The 18,686-nt window shown below is 32.8% G+C and overlaps 1 protein-coding gene across 1 annotated transcript; it reads left to right on the top strand.

The window, feature by feature from the left end:
• Positions 1-257: 257 nt before the first annotated feature.
• LOC134699382 (uncharacterized) lies at positions 258-16,459 on the top strand. The gene is made up of 3 exons (XM_063560983.1): positions 258-968; positions 1,824-1,907; positions 14,319-16,459. The coding sequence occupies exons 1-3, from the start codon at positions 314-316 to the stop codon at positions 16,457-16,459; spliced, it is 2,880 nt and encodes a 959-aa protein (XP_063417053.1). The 5' UTR covers positions 258-313.
• The last annotated feature ends 2,227 nt before the right edge of the window (positions 16,460-18,686 follow it).

The following is an 18,686-nucleotide window of genomic DNA, read 5'->3' as shown; positions in this document are numbered from 1 at the left end:
TTCCCGTTTTATCCATTTCATACAGTAAGTATGGAGTGAGTCGTGGATGATATTACGACACTCATTCCAATTAATAATTGACGGGGGACGATATTTAGGTCCTTTACTGAGGAATTATTTTAACTCTCGGTCTTGAACGATGTTTATTTTATAATACGAGACTTCCATAACATTGACAAAGCTGAATATCATTTGGTTTTTATGTTTATCATTTAGTTATCTATATCAATGATTATAATTTTGTAGGTATAAGAAGGCTTCGAAACCATGTGAAGAATAACGATCTCCAGGCATTTCATATTTTCTTCTTATCATGGCAACGGCTACCTGCTCGTCGATCGTCGATACAGCATCTACATTCACAAACTATGCACGATTAGGGCTCGCCACTCAAAATGAGCTCCCAAACATACTCCGAAAACTCCTACTAATCAAAGAACCGCCGCATCTTTTAGAAGCACATCTGAATAATAACAGCTTCTTATCAAGGAACCTGAGAGCACATGAATGGAACATTATCACAACTGTTCGTACAAACCAGTATGATGAATTTGATGTGCCACTTATGTACAAGATAATACGAAATCTAAAATTGGTTCCAATGCCAACACAAGGATGGGATAATCAAACGCCACCATTAGCAACTGAGATAACAGTAGGTGATGATATAGAAAGAATCAGGCGATTAAGAAATGAGATTGTACACAGAGGAAATACGAATGTTCATGACCATGAACTGGCAAATTATTTTTCTTCCTTTAAAGATATAGCGAGAAGACTTGAGGTAACCCTCATGTTGTCGAACAGAGAATTCGTGTCCAAAATAGAGAATGTAGAAACGTGCTGCATAGACGAAGATACAGAGCAACACTACATTAAACGACTGAGAGAGTTAGAAAAATACGAGACAGAATTGACAATGGATTTTGCAGAGGTTCGCAAAGATCTTGTTTGTCTACGTTCACAAAGTTAGTAGCATTAAAAGTAATCAACAGTTGAATAACAGAAAACAATGATTAAATTACCCAGAACAATGTATGATTTTGTTTACTTATAACTAAGTATATTTCAAAATAACCTTTATGTCAATTATAAACATGTTTGTTTAAGAATAAATTGACATATGTTTAGATGATATCAACGAGAATATGAATTGATGTTTTGTTGAAGCTTTACTCAATAATATATCCAATTCTTTTATAAATCCTGTAAGAGTGTCTTTTGACCAAAAAATCAACCAATAATTGATCATTTTGTAAGCGAAAAAAATCCACAAAATTAAAAATCCTATGCTCTGACCCGGAATGCAGATTTGCCTTCGTGTACATATTTTAGTTTTTAATGTCTATCCATCAGAATCCTGGTCTTGATAATCAAAGGCACTAAATAAAGTATATGTCTTGTGTTTATACAAGCCTTCACATTTATTGAACATATACATTGCTCATTGCTTCTATAGTTTCAATTTTAAATGTCTTCAAATGACTGATAATGAACTCGAACTCCAACTAGAATGAAGAGAAATAATACAAAACATGAAGAGTTTTAGAGATACGTTTGTTTCTGAAATTTATAATGTTACTAGATAGTTATCTAAGGAATTCATCCTAGGTAGTAATGATACATGCACTTACTACTTATCCAGATTTTAGGAAATGTGGTGTTCTAACATTTAAGAACTTACTGTTGAACACTTTTATTACATTGACAACATTTTTAAACTTATACTTCCAAAATCTCTGACAAACATCAATATTTTTTTTTGCAATCTGCAAATATATTGATAATCTAATTCTAAAAGGTACATATTTCAATCATTTTAGTGACTGGTCAAGTTTCGAAACTTCAATTGAAAATGTACAATGTAACAGCAGAACAAGAGGAAGTAATCCCAAAGCATATTCGAGGTAAATGTTCGTAGAACTTGAGTGAGTATCAAGAAATGAATTAAGATGAGACCTATGTATATTTCGTGTCTATTCAATTTTCAAATTTAATTCAAACACACAGGTTTATTCTAAATGAAAAGATTAGTGTATATAATTTGAGCACTGATTTTTTTTAAATATAAGGCAGCATTTTGTGATGGTTTAACCGTTCTTGTGTTCAGTTTCTGACGTTAGACACTCAAATCAATCAATGTATTCGTGGATAGTAGATGTGTTTGTGTTCTGTTCAATTGATCCTTTTAAAATTGTTATACGATGATGACTGATGTACCCATATTAGACTATTTTATTTATTGTGTCTGTTTAAATAACGCACCCATATAAATATAACGGAATTTGATGAGACTGTCATTAAAGTGAGATGGTTAGCGCTATAGAACCAGGTTTAATCCACCTTTTTTCTACATTTGAAAATGCCTTTACCAAGTCAGGAATATGACAGTTCTTGTCCATTCGTTTTTGATGCGTTTTGTTATTTGATTTTGACATGTGATTTTAAACTTTCCGAATTGATTTTCCTCTCAGTTCAGTATTTTTGTGATTTTACTTTTTTTAGTAAGAACATCCGAGTGATAAAATTAGCTGTTAAGTAAGACTTTATAACTTATTACTATTTATGCTTACATTAAATGCAGATTAAAAGTGATTTTTAATATAATCACAATTACCGCGCACGAGTTTTTCCTTGCATAATTTTTGATAAGTTCTACTATTTCAAATGGAGTTTTACGTTTGCATTGAAATAGAACTGAACAATACTTTATAGTTACTTTCATTTTTTCTAAAACATGTAAAAAAGTAAATTTATATTCAAATAACCATTTACTCTTATAAAAATAAAAGCTCAAAATGGCTGTTAATAATATTTTATTAAAGCATTATATGATTTACATGTTCGTCTTACATTTTGCGCTAACTGTATGAAAAACTAAAACACGGAAAAAAATAACGATGCTTTATTTCTGCAAAATGCTATTAATTGTAAAAATCGGCTACATTACAATGTTGTCACGAATACAAAAGATTGGATTGTACGAACATTGTACATTGTTTACAGTACGTAACCCATAACAATCCATCCGGTCAGATCTCAAACATTCATAACAGCTAATCGAACGTGCTGAGTCAGCTCTCCTGTACCTATCTGCGATGAGGGTTTACCTTTAAATGAATAAACGACTTACTACTTTAAATGACAGAAACTAATCCAACGATGTACAGTTAACGTCCGTAGTTCTTCGTAAATTCCCGAGTCAACATGCCCTTTAAAACCCATTGTAGATTTGGAAGTGTTATGACGTCAGAAGGCTGTATCCTATGTGTTAGATTATGACCTTCATGTTACTGTCTCGCGACTTTGGTCCTGATAATACTCCCTGTCATCTTTAATACCAAGTCCGAGACTCATCTATCAGTTAATCATCATCATGATTAGCAGGCTTCCAAGCTGACCAATTTTGCCCTGAAAGCAGCCTTTGTGAAGTAAAGAAACATCAAAATACTAGAAGTAAAAAACAAAGCTACTCAACAAAACCAAGATTGCAGCCAACCTAAAATGGCCTCCTCACCTGTTTCTGACCAACCGCAGATAATATTTTAAAGCTCACCAAACACCTTCGGGCACCGAGCCGATCGTGCGAGGGCTAAAAATACTGTCATAGTTGTTAAACACTGCCATCATCATATCCCATTACCCTGGTTTAGCAATATTCATAAAAAGAGAATGATTCTTTTGTTATTCTATGGGGGTTAACAACACTCCTTTACAAAAGCGCAAACACTGAAAGTAATCAGGAAAACTGCTCAAAAGTAGTGGTTTAGACCATTAAATCATTTTTGAGAAAAACATTCTAAATGAGTCGGATTGAATAAATTTTGACATACCCCACTGTTTTACCCAAAAAACAATGTTCATCAAGCGTGGAAAACCCGCATTTTATTCATACACAAAAAAATAATGGTTTTATTATAAATTGTCATTTTACGCTTTTTGTGTAAAAAAGTAAATGAGAAAATATCGTAATTTTTTTTATAGTCAGAAGTTCCTGCTCCATATGTGACACCTTTGTGCTACTCTTATTCAATATATAATGGTCATATTCACAATTAAAGACATTAAACATGTTTTCAATATTGTAAAAAGTAAAGAATTCAGGCATAATAATATACTATCAGGAGATACTACATTGTATCTGTTCAAAAAGAGCTAGCTGGATTGAATAAAGTAAGTTTTGATTCTAATTTCAGTACATTTGAATAAAAGATTATCAAATTCAGGAAGACGTTTCTCATTATAATGTTTTCTTAATAGTATTAATGTGTTTATCGTTAACAAAATGTCGAAATTGTATACCACTAAAGGTGCAAGGATTTGCAGTAGTACAATGTATTATGTGTGTAAATATGTTAGAACTAAGATTTTGTTAAAGTCTATATTTTGAGCTCTTCATCTTTTATATAAGCTTTGGATTTAAAATATTTTGCATACAAATGTATCAAAGTAGTAACACACATGAGTTGGATAAATCTTTGTTCATGTTTTTATTTATTTACTATATAGGTCAATCGTCTTTATAGTGACGGTATCTATCCGTGGCGATATTGGTGATCAATTGTTAGTTTTCCGAATAATGATTGGTTAATTATTTGTCTTTTCGTTTTTGCCTTTTGCCTTTTGATTTGAAGTGCCTCTCAAGGATTTTTTTCATTGTGTTGTACAAGTGTTGTCTACTAGTTGTTCAGGAGAAATAACATATTTGAATTCCACTATTTGTCTTTTCCAATTTCCAAAGAAGTGTGCAGAATTCATCTTTGTTTCAAATAAATAAATACTCGGCTTGGGTAAAGTTTTATCCAGTTCAGTACTACAGAAAAAGTTCCACATACCTTTTCATTCCATATAATATAATAACCAGTGCAGCTCACAAATAAAATGTGCACTCCCATGTTAATTCTGTAAAAGCTTTACACACTGCAAATGCGGGACATATTTGCCATTCTAGACTTAGCAAATCACACTTTGTCGGTTTACATGGTAACACAAATAGTTTTCGGCCAAATGATATATAATCCACAAAAAAAAATTCCCTATGTGTACCAATATGTCACTGTTGTCACTGTTGTCACTACAGTTAATTTAAAGTACATTTGACATGGGAAATTTTAAAATCTTCATAGGAAAATTTTAAAATTTCCATAGAAAAATTTAAAAATTTCTATAGGAAAATTTAAAAATTCCAATGGGAAAATTTAAAGTTCTCATAGGGAAAATTTAAAGTTATCATAAAAAATCCCATTGGATCATTAGAAGAAAGGTTCTTTCCATGGAAAATTCTAATTTTTCAAGGAAATATTTGTTCCTAAAGGCACAATTTTTTCTTCCCATGGGAACCCATTTTTCGCTTTGGAACATTTATTCTCCCCCTGGGAACATTAAGTCTCGATATTTACTTTTCCAAGGGATCATTTATTTTTCGAAATTTGTAAAAGGCTATTCAATATTGCATTGGACTGGCGGATAACATGTCTGGAGCAGTTTAACAAAAATATCATTTGATAAAATTTCAGGTGTTTCTATCATACTTTTCTATTCAAACGTCTTTCACTATGATTGAAACTCTACCGTCCAGCGGCCGATTTTAAAATCAATATGATCGTGCATGTGGTCCGAGACCACAATTATTTCTTAGGGCATTTCTTTTAGAACATAAATGAAAAATTAAAAAAATCCCACCTGCGCTTTATCAAAGAAACTTTTACAGTGTGTTTTACTACTGGTGGGACAAATTATATCAAAATTATTGAAAAATTCATCGGTTTAGTGCGTCTTGAAATATTTTGACAGCTTCCGAAGTACTAATTTTAAACCTTTTTCAGCTGGACCAAATCACTACTTTCATTTAAAATTCTGAACCCAAACTTTTTTACAGTGTAATTTCGTCCTCCCTACTTGCAATTTGAAGCATTGAACATGGAGACAAAAATTTGGAAGGGGTATAAAAATTAATGGAAAGTAACCCACTGTCAACACTAGGAACTATATTTGTGAACAACAAAAATCAAGGGACGACAATTGTGGTCTCAGACCATGTCGTGTAATATTGGTCACTGAACAGCAAAGGGTCAGATCCACGCCTGTTTGTAGAATTTATTTAAGAATTAGAATGATAAATCTGTTTGAATCTATTTAGCTGGAAAAGTATGAATCGTGTTTAAGATTGTCTTACAGTTATCATTGTTGAATTTCTGAAATTGACATCATAATTATCATGTATTTACTTATTGTTTTTTTTTTGCTTTTTTTTGCTTTTTTTTATCTATATGCATATGTTAAGCCACTTGACAGATGTGCACTGATTTATTTGCAAGTTCATTTCATTCATTCGGTCAAATTTCCTACTTCAATGTGTAACTTGTCCACACAATAATCTTTTAATTTGTTTCATTTTCGCAAACACAGTTTTGTTAATTTGTCCGTTATGATCTCTCATGTTACTAACACAGAGAATCCAGTGTTTTCCATTTACAACACGGACGGGTGAGGATTTTAAAAGTACTTTATGGTATTATATATGTAGGACTCTGAACCGCGATGGTACTCCGAACCGCGATGGTTATGCTTGGGTGTGATTGTTTGAAGATGAAGTAAGTTTATGATTACACTGAAGTGCGATGGTGGAATTGTGACGCTATCTTGTTGATAGCTACGCGAAAGTGCGATGGTGATAACGCTGAAGTGTGATCGTCTACACAAACTTCATTTTCAAAGCTTTTCATGTCGAAGATTGATGAAAAGGGGAAAGTTAAACTTCCATATAAAGATTGTTTTCTTTCGAAATCTATAAACGGTTTCTTTTTACGTACGATTAGCGGGAGATATTCTGGAAATAATTGTGCAAATCGTGATACAAGCATGAAATTTAGTATAAAGGTTGACTAAACGATAATTAAAAAAAATCAGCTGCTGGCCATTAAAAATTTCAATTTTTCAAGATGGCCACCGCTTATTTTGAAAATGGCGTTATATCCAAAAGGCTACATTTCGTAAATCCTTTGAAAGCTGTGTTATAGGTTCATTCCAATTTTAGTTTAAAAAAAAAGATGACAATTCCTAAAGTACGATAAAACAATACATACATGACGAAAAAATGACTTCCGGTTCCAAAATGGCGGCAAAACCGTTGAAAATGGCTTGTTTTAGTTAATCATTTAAAAGTTGTGTTTTAAGTATAATTCAAAGTAAGTTTTGGTAAATTGCAGTTCCTTATGTACAATGAAACAATACATTTTTGACGAAAAAGTTACTTCCGGTTCCAAAATGGTTGCAAAAATGTAGAAAATGACTACATTTTGAAAATCATTTCAAAGTTGTGTTGTAGGTAAAATCCAATGTAAGTTTTGATTAAATAATACATACATGACGAAATGGACTTCCGGTTCGAAAACGGTGGCAAACAAGTTGAAAACTTTTCTTTTTTTTTCCATTTTCTTCTGATTTACAAGACATATCACTTACTATGTCAAGTTCAATTGCTTAGTTTGGTTAGAAAAGACTGGTTGCATTTCTAATAATGAGCTGACAGTTGACAATTCACAAACCCGTACATAGAAGGCCAGAACGGTAGCTTTACAGTTATCAACACCGCTGGATTTATTGCATCCGCATTACACAAGTTCCTGATATGAGGGTGCAACGGCAGCTATCCAAAGAAATCAATCTTGGTTCCAAGTTTTTTTTTCTTTCATCCGAACCAAGTGTCCATGACTTGATACGTTAACCTGTTGAATGCATAATTCCGATTGAATCCACCTTGATATGCTTCTCTTTTGATGTGCCCCGGAAGAGAACCTCTGGTAGGCCGAATAGCACATAGCACTAATAATTTCGCTGCTTCCTGACAAATGATTCAAATCGTGCCTTTTTAACAGTAAATGTTGATATTGACGTGCATGATGCAAGCAAATGCTTTTATGATGTCCATGTTTGTGTCGTCATTTAAAGCGAGCAAAAATATCCGTTACATCTGGAACATCTTTAGTTTCTCACCAAATGCTGACACAGTGTCACATTCACAGAATGCATGGAAGGTTAGAATAGCAGCTTCACAAGGACCAAACACATTGATATGTCATAAACATGACACTATCGAAGGTCTGTATTCCTTCAAAAATCTATACGAAATTTGTTCATAACTTAAACTGCGAGAGTTGCAATCCCTAATACTACTAACTTTGTGTCAGTACTACTTTAATTTACTTTTATCCACCATTTTCAGCAGCAAGCTTATCATGGACAAACATAATTATGTATATCTGCTTGTTTTTGGTTAGAAAGGGATAAATGTGAAGTATCCGTATTTAAATTGTAAGGAAAATCTCACCTTGAGTACGATAATCATTTTTATTAGTCTCTAAAGCAGCAATTCTGTCGGCTAGAAATGTTTTGTTGTCATCTGGATAGACACTACTTCAAACCCTTGGCGTTGTACCAGAACCAACAACTTTGCATCTAGCACCAGCACCTTGCCTTATCTCGGTCTAGCCTTTACATTATTAATTTAGTAAACATCAAATACAATGTCCACTCTTAAACACTTATCGGTGCAATATTTTATGAAAGGCAGTAGGACATCATTTGTATAATCAAATAGTTTTGCACGTGGTGGCCAGGACTTAACCATTGCTGGCCCACCAACGATGAATGCGTCAGAATTTGGATCTGTTAATGGCAAATCGCACAGTGTTTCAAGCATACCAATTTTCTGCGATCTTATAACACTGTTCTAGACAAAGACAGAAAAGTAATTTAGTTTTCGTGGATAAAGAAATCTTCTAAGTAAAACTGTCTACTTTGACAAGAAAATAAATTAAAAGTCTAGAAAAGAGATCGCAATCACTTTTCATGTTCTACAGCTTTGTTTTTTGACAAAAATATTTCCAGTTTCATTTGACGGCTTTAATAGGAAAAATGTTCTTTTTCATATGGTTATAAAAAGCAGATTCTCCGTGGTTTTGCTTTTGCTTCAAACGATCTTCATATTGGTTATATACATATATCACCGGTCTAAGAGTCAACATTTCCTTAAAAGAGTCATTTTTTTACAAATCTGACGACTGTTCTAGAAAAAGAAAAAATGGATTATCAAACTCCTTCATCACTTTAGAAACCTTTTGATACTTTTCAAAGAGACCTTATTGTATTTCGTCTTCATGATGTCGTTTATCTGTTTTAGAATGACTCAAACCACTAGATCTTTTAAATTCATCTACTAGTCTATTGACGTCCATCCTACCATCGTCTTTTAAAGGGATCTGCGGTGGTTCTAACATCGCCCTTCACAATTGCATTATTCTTTTTTTTTTTTTTTTTTTTTATTGTTGATCAATTCTGATATAAGAAAACAACTTGCTTGTCTTACTTACCATGACATTACCATTTGCAAACTTCATTGCCACCTTTCGGGTGATGCTCGTGAAGGGAAGCCAGATCTCGAAAATGGATCAGTAACCATCGCACATAATTAATACGATTTGGACTAAAAGAAATACGCTATCATGCTTGATATGCAACGATATCTGATTCATACACCGGTCTATCAAATAATCGAACGACACAGAGTAATGAGCTATATTTTCTGCGTTAAGACATAAATGATAAATGATTCGAGCAAAACAAACGCAGATATCTGATGCGCCTGTCTTATTCTAGGTACATTTGAATATACATGAAAGTAATATGAAGTTCTGTGTGTTGCAATATCGGCTTCAGTGATGACAAAAGTCCATTCACATTCCTGCAATATATCACCATTTTTTTAAAACAAGCAATTTTAATGTTCTATCCACCAAACAATACGATAAACTTATCTTCTCCGTACAAATCTGGCCGTTCCCATTGAATTTGCTGAGCCAATACCAAAAGTGGATGATCTGCAGCTATAATTGTTCACCTTATCATCAAATGCTTGATCAGTTCAACTGAATAGGCGTGTTTTCAAACAGTGTCATCCTAGAGGTTACACTGACGTGAATAAAAAAGCATAGATTTTAATGGAATTAAAAGACGACCAAAATATGTTTCGAAATTCAAATCCTCGTCTGTTAGATGAACTACGATTTACATCATCATGCCCTGGTAGTTGGTGCAAATCACTCTGTATGTCTACAAAGAGTTTGCACATGTGCAAAATAGATAAACGAATTTGTTTTATAACCTGATCAATGTGATCAAACCAATTCATAATCCAAAAGCACCAAGTAAATAGTTAATTGTTCAAATGTGTATGTGTGAAATTTGTTACATTTTCGTGCTCGCGTAAACCCTGAAATGTCAAATATTTATGCCAGGAATGTAGCCACCAAACCTAATAATATTTTTGTTTTACTTCAGAAGGCCAAAGCAACATGTTTCAAGAAAATTAAGCATTTTCGAATTCGAAAAAAACCAGTCATTTTTAAAAAGGCCGCGGCCATCTTGAAAAATGTTTTTTTTGTATGGCCAGCAGGTTATTTTAAAAAAGTATATAACAATGATGATTCGTGCTAATTTTCATGCTTGTATCATCATTTGCACAATTCTCGATTTTGCTTGCTAATATCTTCCACGAGATGGGGCTTGACATTTCTTACTACATACGGGTTGACGTACAGACACTCTGTATAATAATATTAGGAAAATCCAGGAACTCACGAAAGAACCAAGTAAAGATAAAATGTTTATGCAGAATTATGTTCACATGCAGAAAATCAAATCTGTCATGTATTATGCAACTGTCATTTAAGACAGTTATGGGCAAAATGCATGTAAATTCATGTACATGTACTAGCTATTAAAACATGTGTATGTACTTCTCATAACAATTGCACATCGTGCATCAAATAGACCATCGCACATCAGCGGACGGACCATCGTACGTTGGCGTAGACCATCGCACTTCAGCGTCCCCATCGTACCTCCGAGTCCTACATTAAAACTTGTATATAACCCGTATGGTAGGCTGTCTTCGTGTTATCTATAGTTTAAAGGAATATGCATACTCTTTCTCATATAACTCCAATTACTAGTGATAGAGAATATACACATAACTATAAGATACAATCATTACATGCATATGTGAACGATACAGTTAAATTACTTTCGAGGACTGACTTTCACATAACTTTGATAAATTTACATATTTTTTTTTTCTAATAATTAAATACGTGGTGAATTAAACAGTTGATCAAATTCATATATATTAGTTATAGGGTTTGTCCAACAGTAGAACGGTAAAATGTCTTTCTTTCTAGTTTCAATGTTCCACAACTCATAATGTAATGTACTCGTCAAACATGTCGTTTGATTCACAGAGACAGCATAGTCGTTCTTCTCTCAGTTAGACAGACCGCCTTATGAATATTTTCCCAATTGCATACATATTAAAGAACTTTTTGATGTTTTTTAATTAAAGATAATTGCTGATGATTTTTTGAACGAAAAGAGAACCATCCGAAATAAAAAAAAATAATTTGCAATTTAAAAGAAAAAACACTTCCTCACTTGTGAATTGGTTGGTGAAATGGTGTGTAAAATGTGTTCTTAATTAGCGAAACATGAATTACAGGCATTTCTTGGCAAGTTTTATATTTCTAAGTTTCATTATAGAGTTTGAATAAAGAGTCTCAACTTTTCATATATTGATACCCAACCAAAATCTCTAGTAATCCTGTTCATGTTTGATGTATGGTTCTTTCAAGTGCGGTCGATTGGGTATTAGTTTGAGGTAGGCGTGGTTAATTTCTTCCAATTAAAGACATATATATATGTCTATGATCCAATCAAATTGCTATTCCTTAAACCTGTGTGGGCTGATGCTTTAAAACCGAATATGACATTGTGACAGCACGTGTTTTACATTGGAATATGTCGTGCACGAGCAATGGTCTAGTAATATTGTCATGTGGTCAAATTCATCCGATATACAAGCTTAAATTTAAAGGAATGAAATTTAAATTTGCTTTTTGAAAGCTTATTTTAGCAGTGCCCGCAATATACAGTCAAAAGGTGTTTAAACAAATTAACATGAAAGAAGGATGCATATTATAAGGGATATATACTAGTCTCGGATATTAGTTATAACGTGTTTTGGAAAAAAAATAAGTGTCCCAGAATGGTTTTTTTTCTACATTGGCAAGAGCTATTGGGGAGTGTTGAGATCTCACAAAACATGTTTAAACCTGACACATGTTTGCGCATGTCCAAAGTTACCGGAACCTGGACTGTTTTTACCCAATCACCAGCACGTTGTCAGGACACTTTCGTCTAACGAATCTGCATGCATTTTGCAATGAATAAAATGTTGTAATATTCCTCGCATGGTACATAGGACGTATAAGAGAAAAATTAAGCATCAGAACGGTTGTTTTATTGCCGTTCTGATACAATGTCAACAAACCCGCCAGCACCAGTCAGGACCGAATCACAAGCAAAGAACGTTCTCTCGCAGAACAACCTTACTCACCGTGTGAAAAGTAACTAACTTGTATATTTGGTACATGTACGTATATTTGTAAGAAACAGTCACAGAAATCACTAATCCATGATGTCAATGTTACGTTTTCAAAACAACACAACAAAGCTAGTAATAAGACTTCAATTGACCATGTTCTGTTCTTGTTATTCATCTACATAAACTGCCTATACAGAATTTAACACGGAAGGAACCAAAATGATGATATGTCCGTAGAAATACCGCAAATAACCAACTAAATATTACGTACTAGGGACTTGATGGGATGATATAGTTGGCACAAATGACATATAATATAAAAGTAGACTATGTTAATACAAATATATTATTTCAAATTATATATTGATATCTTTGGTAATTACCATGACTATAAATGTTTTATCGACACATGCCACACTATATTGATTCAGATTGTCATCTCTTTGTAAGCGATTTAAATTCATGTTCATTCAACCAGAAAATTTATCAAGCACGTGTATACAGATTGTACATAAATATTTTTTCAGCACGCCATAGTGTTTTTATTTCATGGATCTTGTATTTTGTAAAAATAAAAATGTGTGGTATTATGTATACGCACCGAAAAAGAAATAAGTAAAAAAAGAATGTTTTGTGATGACCTTATACACTTACAACTTTATTTAAAACTTATTTTTCATTGCTTCATTCTTTACAGAGTTTAATGGAATTTGCATGATTAGTGCGAAACCAAATAAACATTTTATAGAAAACCTGCATTCTGCAATGATTTACCATAAATCCTACATTGTCAACAAATGTATTTTTTCTAGAAGAAACAATCAAAAGCAAAACATGTTCCTTATATTATAATATACCTGTTTCCCATGAAAAGAAAAAAAAAATTCCCATAGAGAGTACATTTATCATTTGAAAAATTAATGATCCCATGGGAAGTAAAATCGTGGCCGCTGGAAGTAAAATTGTACCATTGGTAAAGGTTCATTCCCATATGAACTTTTTGTTTTCTTCTTTTCCGATGGGAACTTTAAATTTTCCTATGACAACTTCTTATATCCCCATGGGAATTTTAAAATTTCCCATGTGAAATGTTCTTTTAATCAAACAACTGTGGTGACAACAGCTACGACAGTGATATATTGGGACATATGGGAACATTTAGTATTTGATTATCTATAACTTGGACAAAATATATTTGTGTAATCTTGTAAACTGATAAAGTTAGATATTCCAATCCCGGAATGTCAAATTTGTCCCGTGTTTTGAGTAACCATCTTAAATCAAGTTTTCATAATATTTTATACACGAAATACAAATAGAATAGAACTTTAAAGAGCTAAAGGTATATGTTTTTGGCTCATATTTTTTTCTGCAATGAAATGCAGGGTTAACTTCCTACAACTGACGATTTCGAAGGAAGATTTTTTCGACTGTTTTTCGTATGAAACCTGTTGTGAGGTACTATGCTTTCATGGTATAACACATACACCAGTTCTATTCGAAAACTCAATTAATTTTCTATACACATTTAAAAAAAATATTTCAGTCTTGAAACCTGTTTGTACGAGAAATTATGCTCAATAAAGCAAAATGGATTCGATATTCAATAAGGCGGTTGGTGCTTTCAAATCAAGTCTAAATACACTAGTATTGCTAGTTTTGCTGTTCTCATGGGATAAACTGCTTCTTCCGCCAATTAAAACTGGTTGCCAAGAGATAGTCGACATAACTTAAGTATTACAGCAAAATATTATCAATTATTTATCATCCCGATGATCTATCCAAGTATTATTTTTAGTACTCCTTTCCCTGATATTTCATTTGAATAAAGATTATAAGTTCTATATGCCTAATAGCAGTGTGAGTGTGCTATATTTTACAGATCAAATTGAAAAAGAAATAGAAAAATGGAAACAAGATGATATAAAATTTGTACCTACTAACGCTTCCAAATTTGTGATGAGTCGTTTAGAAGACGAAAACTGTGTAACTGTTGTTGGCAGTCCAGGAGTGGGGAAAACAGCTGTTACAAGACATGTAGCTTTACAGATGGAAGGGATGGGATATCAGGTCATTCCTATAACGGTTCCGACAGATATAAGAAACTTTTATCAGCCTGGGCGTCAAACTGTGTTTGTTATTGATGATATGTGTGGTAATTTTACTGCTAATAAACAGCTGATTGACAACTGGAAACAGTTACTAGATGTTGTTGATAACATAGTATTAGATAATTGTAAAATTATTATATCATGTAGATCACAAGTATACAAGGATAACAAATTTTGTGTTTTAGCCCAATTCAGATCATGTGAATGTAATTTAATTTCAAAAGATTTACTGTTATCAAAGGATGAGAGAATACAAATAGCCAAAGCTCATTTAGGTAAACATGGAAATGATATACCAGAAGCTATGTTGTTGCAATATGATTGTTTCCCTCTGTTATGCTTTCTGTATAGTCGACAAGACAACCGGGACATCCAGAAGTTCTTTAAAAACCCTTTCGTGGTATATGAAAAAGAGCTGAGCAGCCTTTGGAATGAAGGAGAAGTTGGTCAGTGCAAGATTTGTGGACTAGCACTTTGTGTTATTTATAATAACAAATTTGATGAGAAATACATGATAAATATGGAACCTGATGTACGTGTTATAATAGATGACGTGTGTGAAGCATGTGGAATTAATAGAGGAACATCAGGGATTAAGATAAAGGAAGAGCTGGATACACTCGTAGGTACATATCTTAAGAAGGAAAACAATGTTTATATAGCAATTCATGATAAGCTATTTGATTTTCTGGTATATTTCTATGGAACAAAGATGTTAGACTGCCTTATTAAACATGCAATGGTTGATATTATTACCGAACGTTTTCACTGGAACAAGTTACGTGAGAAAGACGAGACAGATGCAAATGAGTTTATAAACATAATTCCAGATGATAAATTAACCTTGTATGTAAACAGACTTATATTTGACTGGTCCCATGGGCAATTTATAGATATGTTCCATAATAATTACAATATGAAAAATGAACAATTCAGGGACTTACTCCTTACTCAGTTATTGCATCTCGATAAAGCTGAACAATCAAAACTTGCCTGCTTAACAATGATAAATGAAAAAGGTCTTGTATTCGGTTCTTTTGAAGCCTGTTGTTGGGCAGGATATGATAATATGTTACCATGGTTTGTTGATCAAGGTGTTGACATAAATCAATGTCGTACTACTTCCATAACTCCACTGGTTTTCGCGTGCATTGACAATAAAATAAAAGTAATAAATACATTATTAAATTTTGGGGCAGATATTAACAAGCATAGTTTGCTTGGAGTTACACCTCTTCATCTGTCATGTGAGTCCGAGGCCGACCCAGCTGTCATGGATTTATTGCTGAAAAACAAACCTTGCATGAACAAACGAATATATGATGGTTCAACTCCATTACTTCATGCATTATTTGAAAACAACAGAGAAGCAGTAAAACTACTTCTTTTTCATTCTGCTGATTGTAATATTGGTTTATATGATAGTCAGACAATGAAAGATGAAATAAGGCAAATCGATAAAGCATGGGATTCTACAATTGAAGATGAATCGAACACATGGTTGGAATGGATTAAAGAGAATTGTCAATCTTCCGTTTTTGATTATGTTAATCAAGAACCAAAGACAGTAATAAACGTTATAGGTGGTGCTACTCCGCTTCATCTGATGTGTTTTACAAACGATATTGGTATGATAAGACTATTATTAGAGAGAGCCACCGACATCAACATACGTACGGAAGACGGTTCAACGCCTCTTTTTGTTGCCTGTCTGTTCGGTTTTATTGATATTGCAACTATACTTCTTGAACACGGCGCTAACAGAGATATTTGCAGAAATGATGGAACAAGTCCATTAGATATTGCGAAACAAAATAACGATATCGATATCATTTCCTTGTTGGAAAATCCTATATGGAAATCGACTAACAGCGACAAAAAAAAGACAAAGAAAAAATGTACTGTATTGTAACATGGACCCAGTAAAGTTATGAAATCTATTTTCAAATGTTACTGTTCGTTGATATCCGTGTCTTGTCTTGGCGTTTTCAGTTACTAGTAATACGTACATAGATATAGGAAGATGTGGTGTGAGTGCTAATGAGACAACTCTCCATTCAAATAACAATTTATAAAAGTACACCATCACAGGTTATTGTACCGTCTTCAACACGGATCCTTGATTCACACCGAACAAAAAGATATAAAAGGCCCCAACATTACTAGTGTAAAACCATTCAAACTGGAAAAACAACGGTATAATCTATATAAAAAAACGAGATTCGAGAAACACGTATAAATCACAAAAAAACGACAACTACTGTACATCAGATTATATGTACATTTTAAATATCTCTATAAATCTCCTTGTCAGACTTTAACGGATTCCATTTTCTATATAATCAACGTCTTTGGCTTGCCAACTAATAAATTGAGCACAACTCCAATGTAGACGTAACGCACGTCTTGCGTTCCAAAGTCTATGATTGATTTCCTTAATAGGTTTTTCCTTACACATTTGTGCATATGAATACGTGCCCCTATCAGAACATTTCATGATACCTGGTATTTAAGATTGATGTGCAAACAAACGTTACATCAGTATCATTCATCGAGGTTGATACATTTTCTGTTTTAATTCTACAACCATAATGAATATAGTTTAATGCATTATTAAACACATATTACTATTTCAAAAAGTATTTAAAGTCTGTCGAAACATGTATCAAGCTTTTTTCGTTAAAGAGAATTTGTGTTCTCCGAATGTATATGAAGGCTTAACATTATATCATATGAAAGTGTATTTATTAACGAAAAGTTGATACTTTTGAAAATGAAGACAGATTTAGACTTTAAGCTAAAAAATTATTTATTAATTTTGAAGCAAGGAATACTCATAATTTGATCAGTTGTCAAATGTTATTATGCTAGTTACACAACACTGTGACTAGGGAGAATTATATAGTTCGATTGTTTTATTAAGTTTCCTATGTTGCAACATATGCACACTATAAAATATTTTTAAGTGTCAGAATAGAATTGTGATTATTATTGTGCATGCATATTCCTGTTTGTTAACTTATTTGATGCATTTCCAGTGTGAACAATATAGTATGTTTTAAATAAGATAGGATCAAAGTAATTAACAAAACTACCGAACTCTAATTTTACAAAACAAAATGGTCGTCATATTTCTAATTTTGCACGTGTATTTTTCGAGAAAAAATGGTAATAAATGCTTTAGTCTGCGGGCTTGATATTTATCGAGGGCTGACACCAGAGCCAATTTTGAAAACGACATGTAATAATATTTTTCATTTTTTTATCACATATTTTTAAGCTGGTAAAGAACAAATTATGTTTAATATTTACAACAAAAGTTCCAAAAACATTTGAAGAAAAATTTCAAAAATGTATAGCAGTGCGTTAACAAAATTCGTATCACAATAAGTGAATAACGTTTTGTGAAAAAAATAATAAATACATAACAATAATCTTATTTTTCAGTGTTATACATGTCAATTGCCACGTTCCCAAAAGAAGCTTGTTGAAGAAAAGAAAATGTGGAACTTTTTCCACTGTTGATTTTTACATATTTTTTTGAAGATTCATAATTTTCTATTGTTTTACAGACTTCATTTAGTTCTACATTAACAAAAATATTATCCTCAGGAAAATAAGTAAGATGCGCTCTAAAGCAAGGTTTTGAATATGCTTCTTGTGGTATAATTCCTCTGCTTCCTGAACCAATATCAGATAAATTACTACACATATTTTCCTGTTGCTGTAATGATGCTGAACTATACTCATTGACCGAAGCAATACCCGTATGGCCTGTCAACTGCATGACGGAAGTAGCCTTTAAATTGGTGTAAAGAAGTGAGGAAACTGTAGTCTTGCGAACTCTATGTGTAGATTTTCTTCTTGTTAGACCACCTTTCATAGACATTTTTTCGCTAAAGCTCCTAGAGTATTTTTATCCAATTGCTGCATTGTAAACCATTTTTATTTTGCATTTTCGCTGGCATCATGTATCGTTCGGTTTTTTTCTTAGGTAAAAGTCACTGTCTGGAGTCAGAGCATCTACAGGGGGTGTCGAATATATTGTACAAATGTTAAAGCATTAATTTGACAGCGTGGATTACCTATTATAAGGGGAAAAAAGTACATGAATCTTAAAACAATATTTACACATTTTT

Source organism: Mytilus trossulus, unplaced genomic scaffold (genome assembly GCF_036588685.1).
Source record: "Mytilus trossulus isolate FHL-02 unplaced genomic scaffold, PNRI_Mtr1.1.1.hap1 h1tg000050l__unscaffolded, whole genome shotgun sequence".
Taxonomy (NCBI): Eukaryota; Metazoa; Mollusca; class Bivalvia; order Mytilida; family Mytilidae; genus Mytilus; species Mytilus trossulus.
Note: the sequence above shows the minus strand (reverse complement) of the source record. Positions and strands in the feature narration are given on the sequence as shown.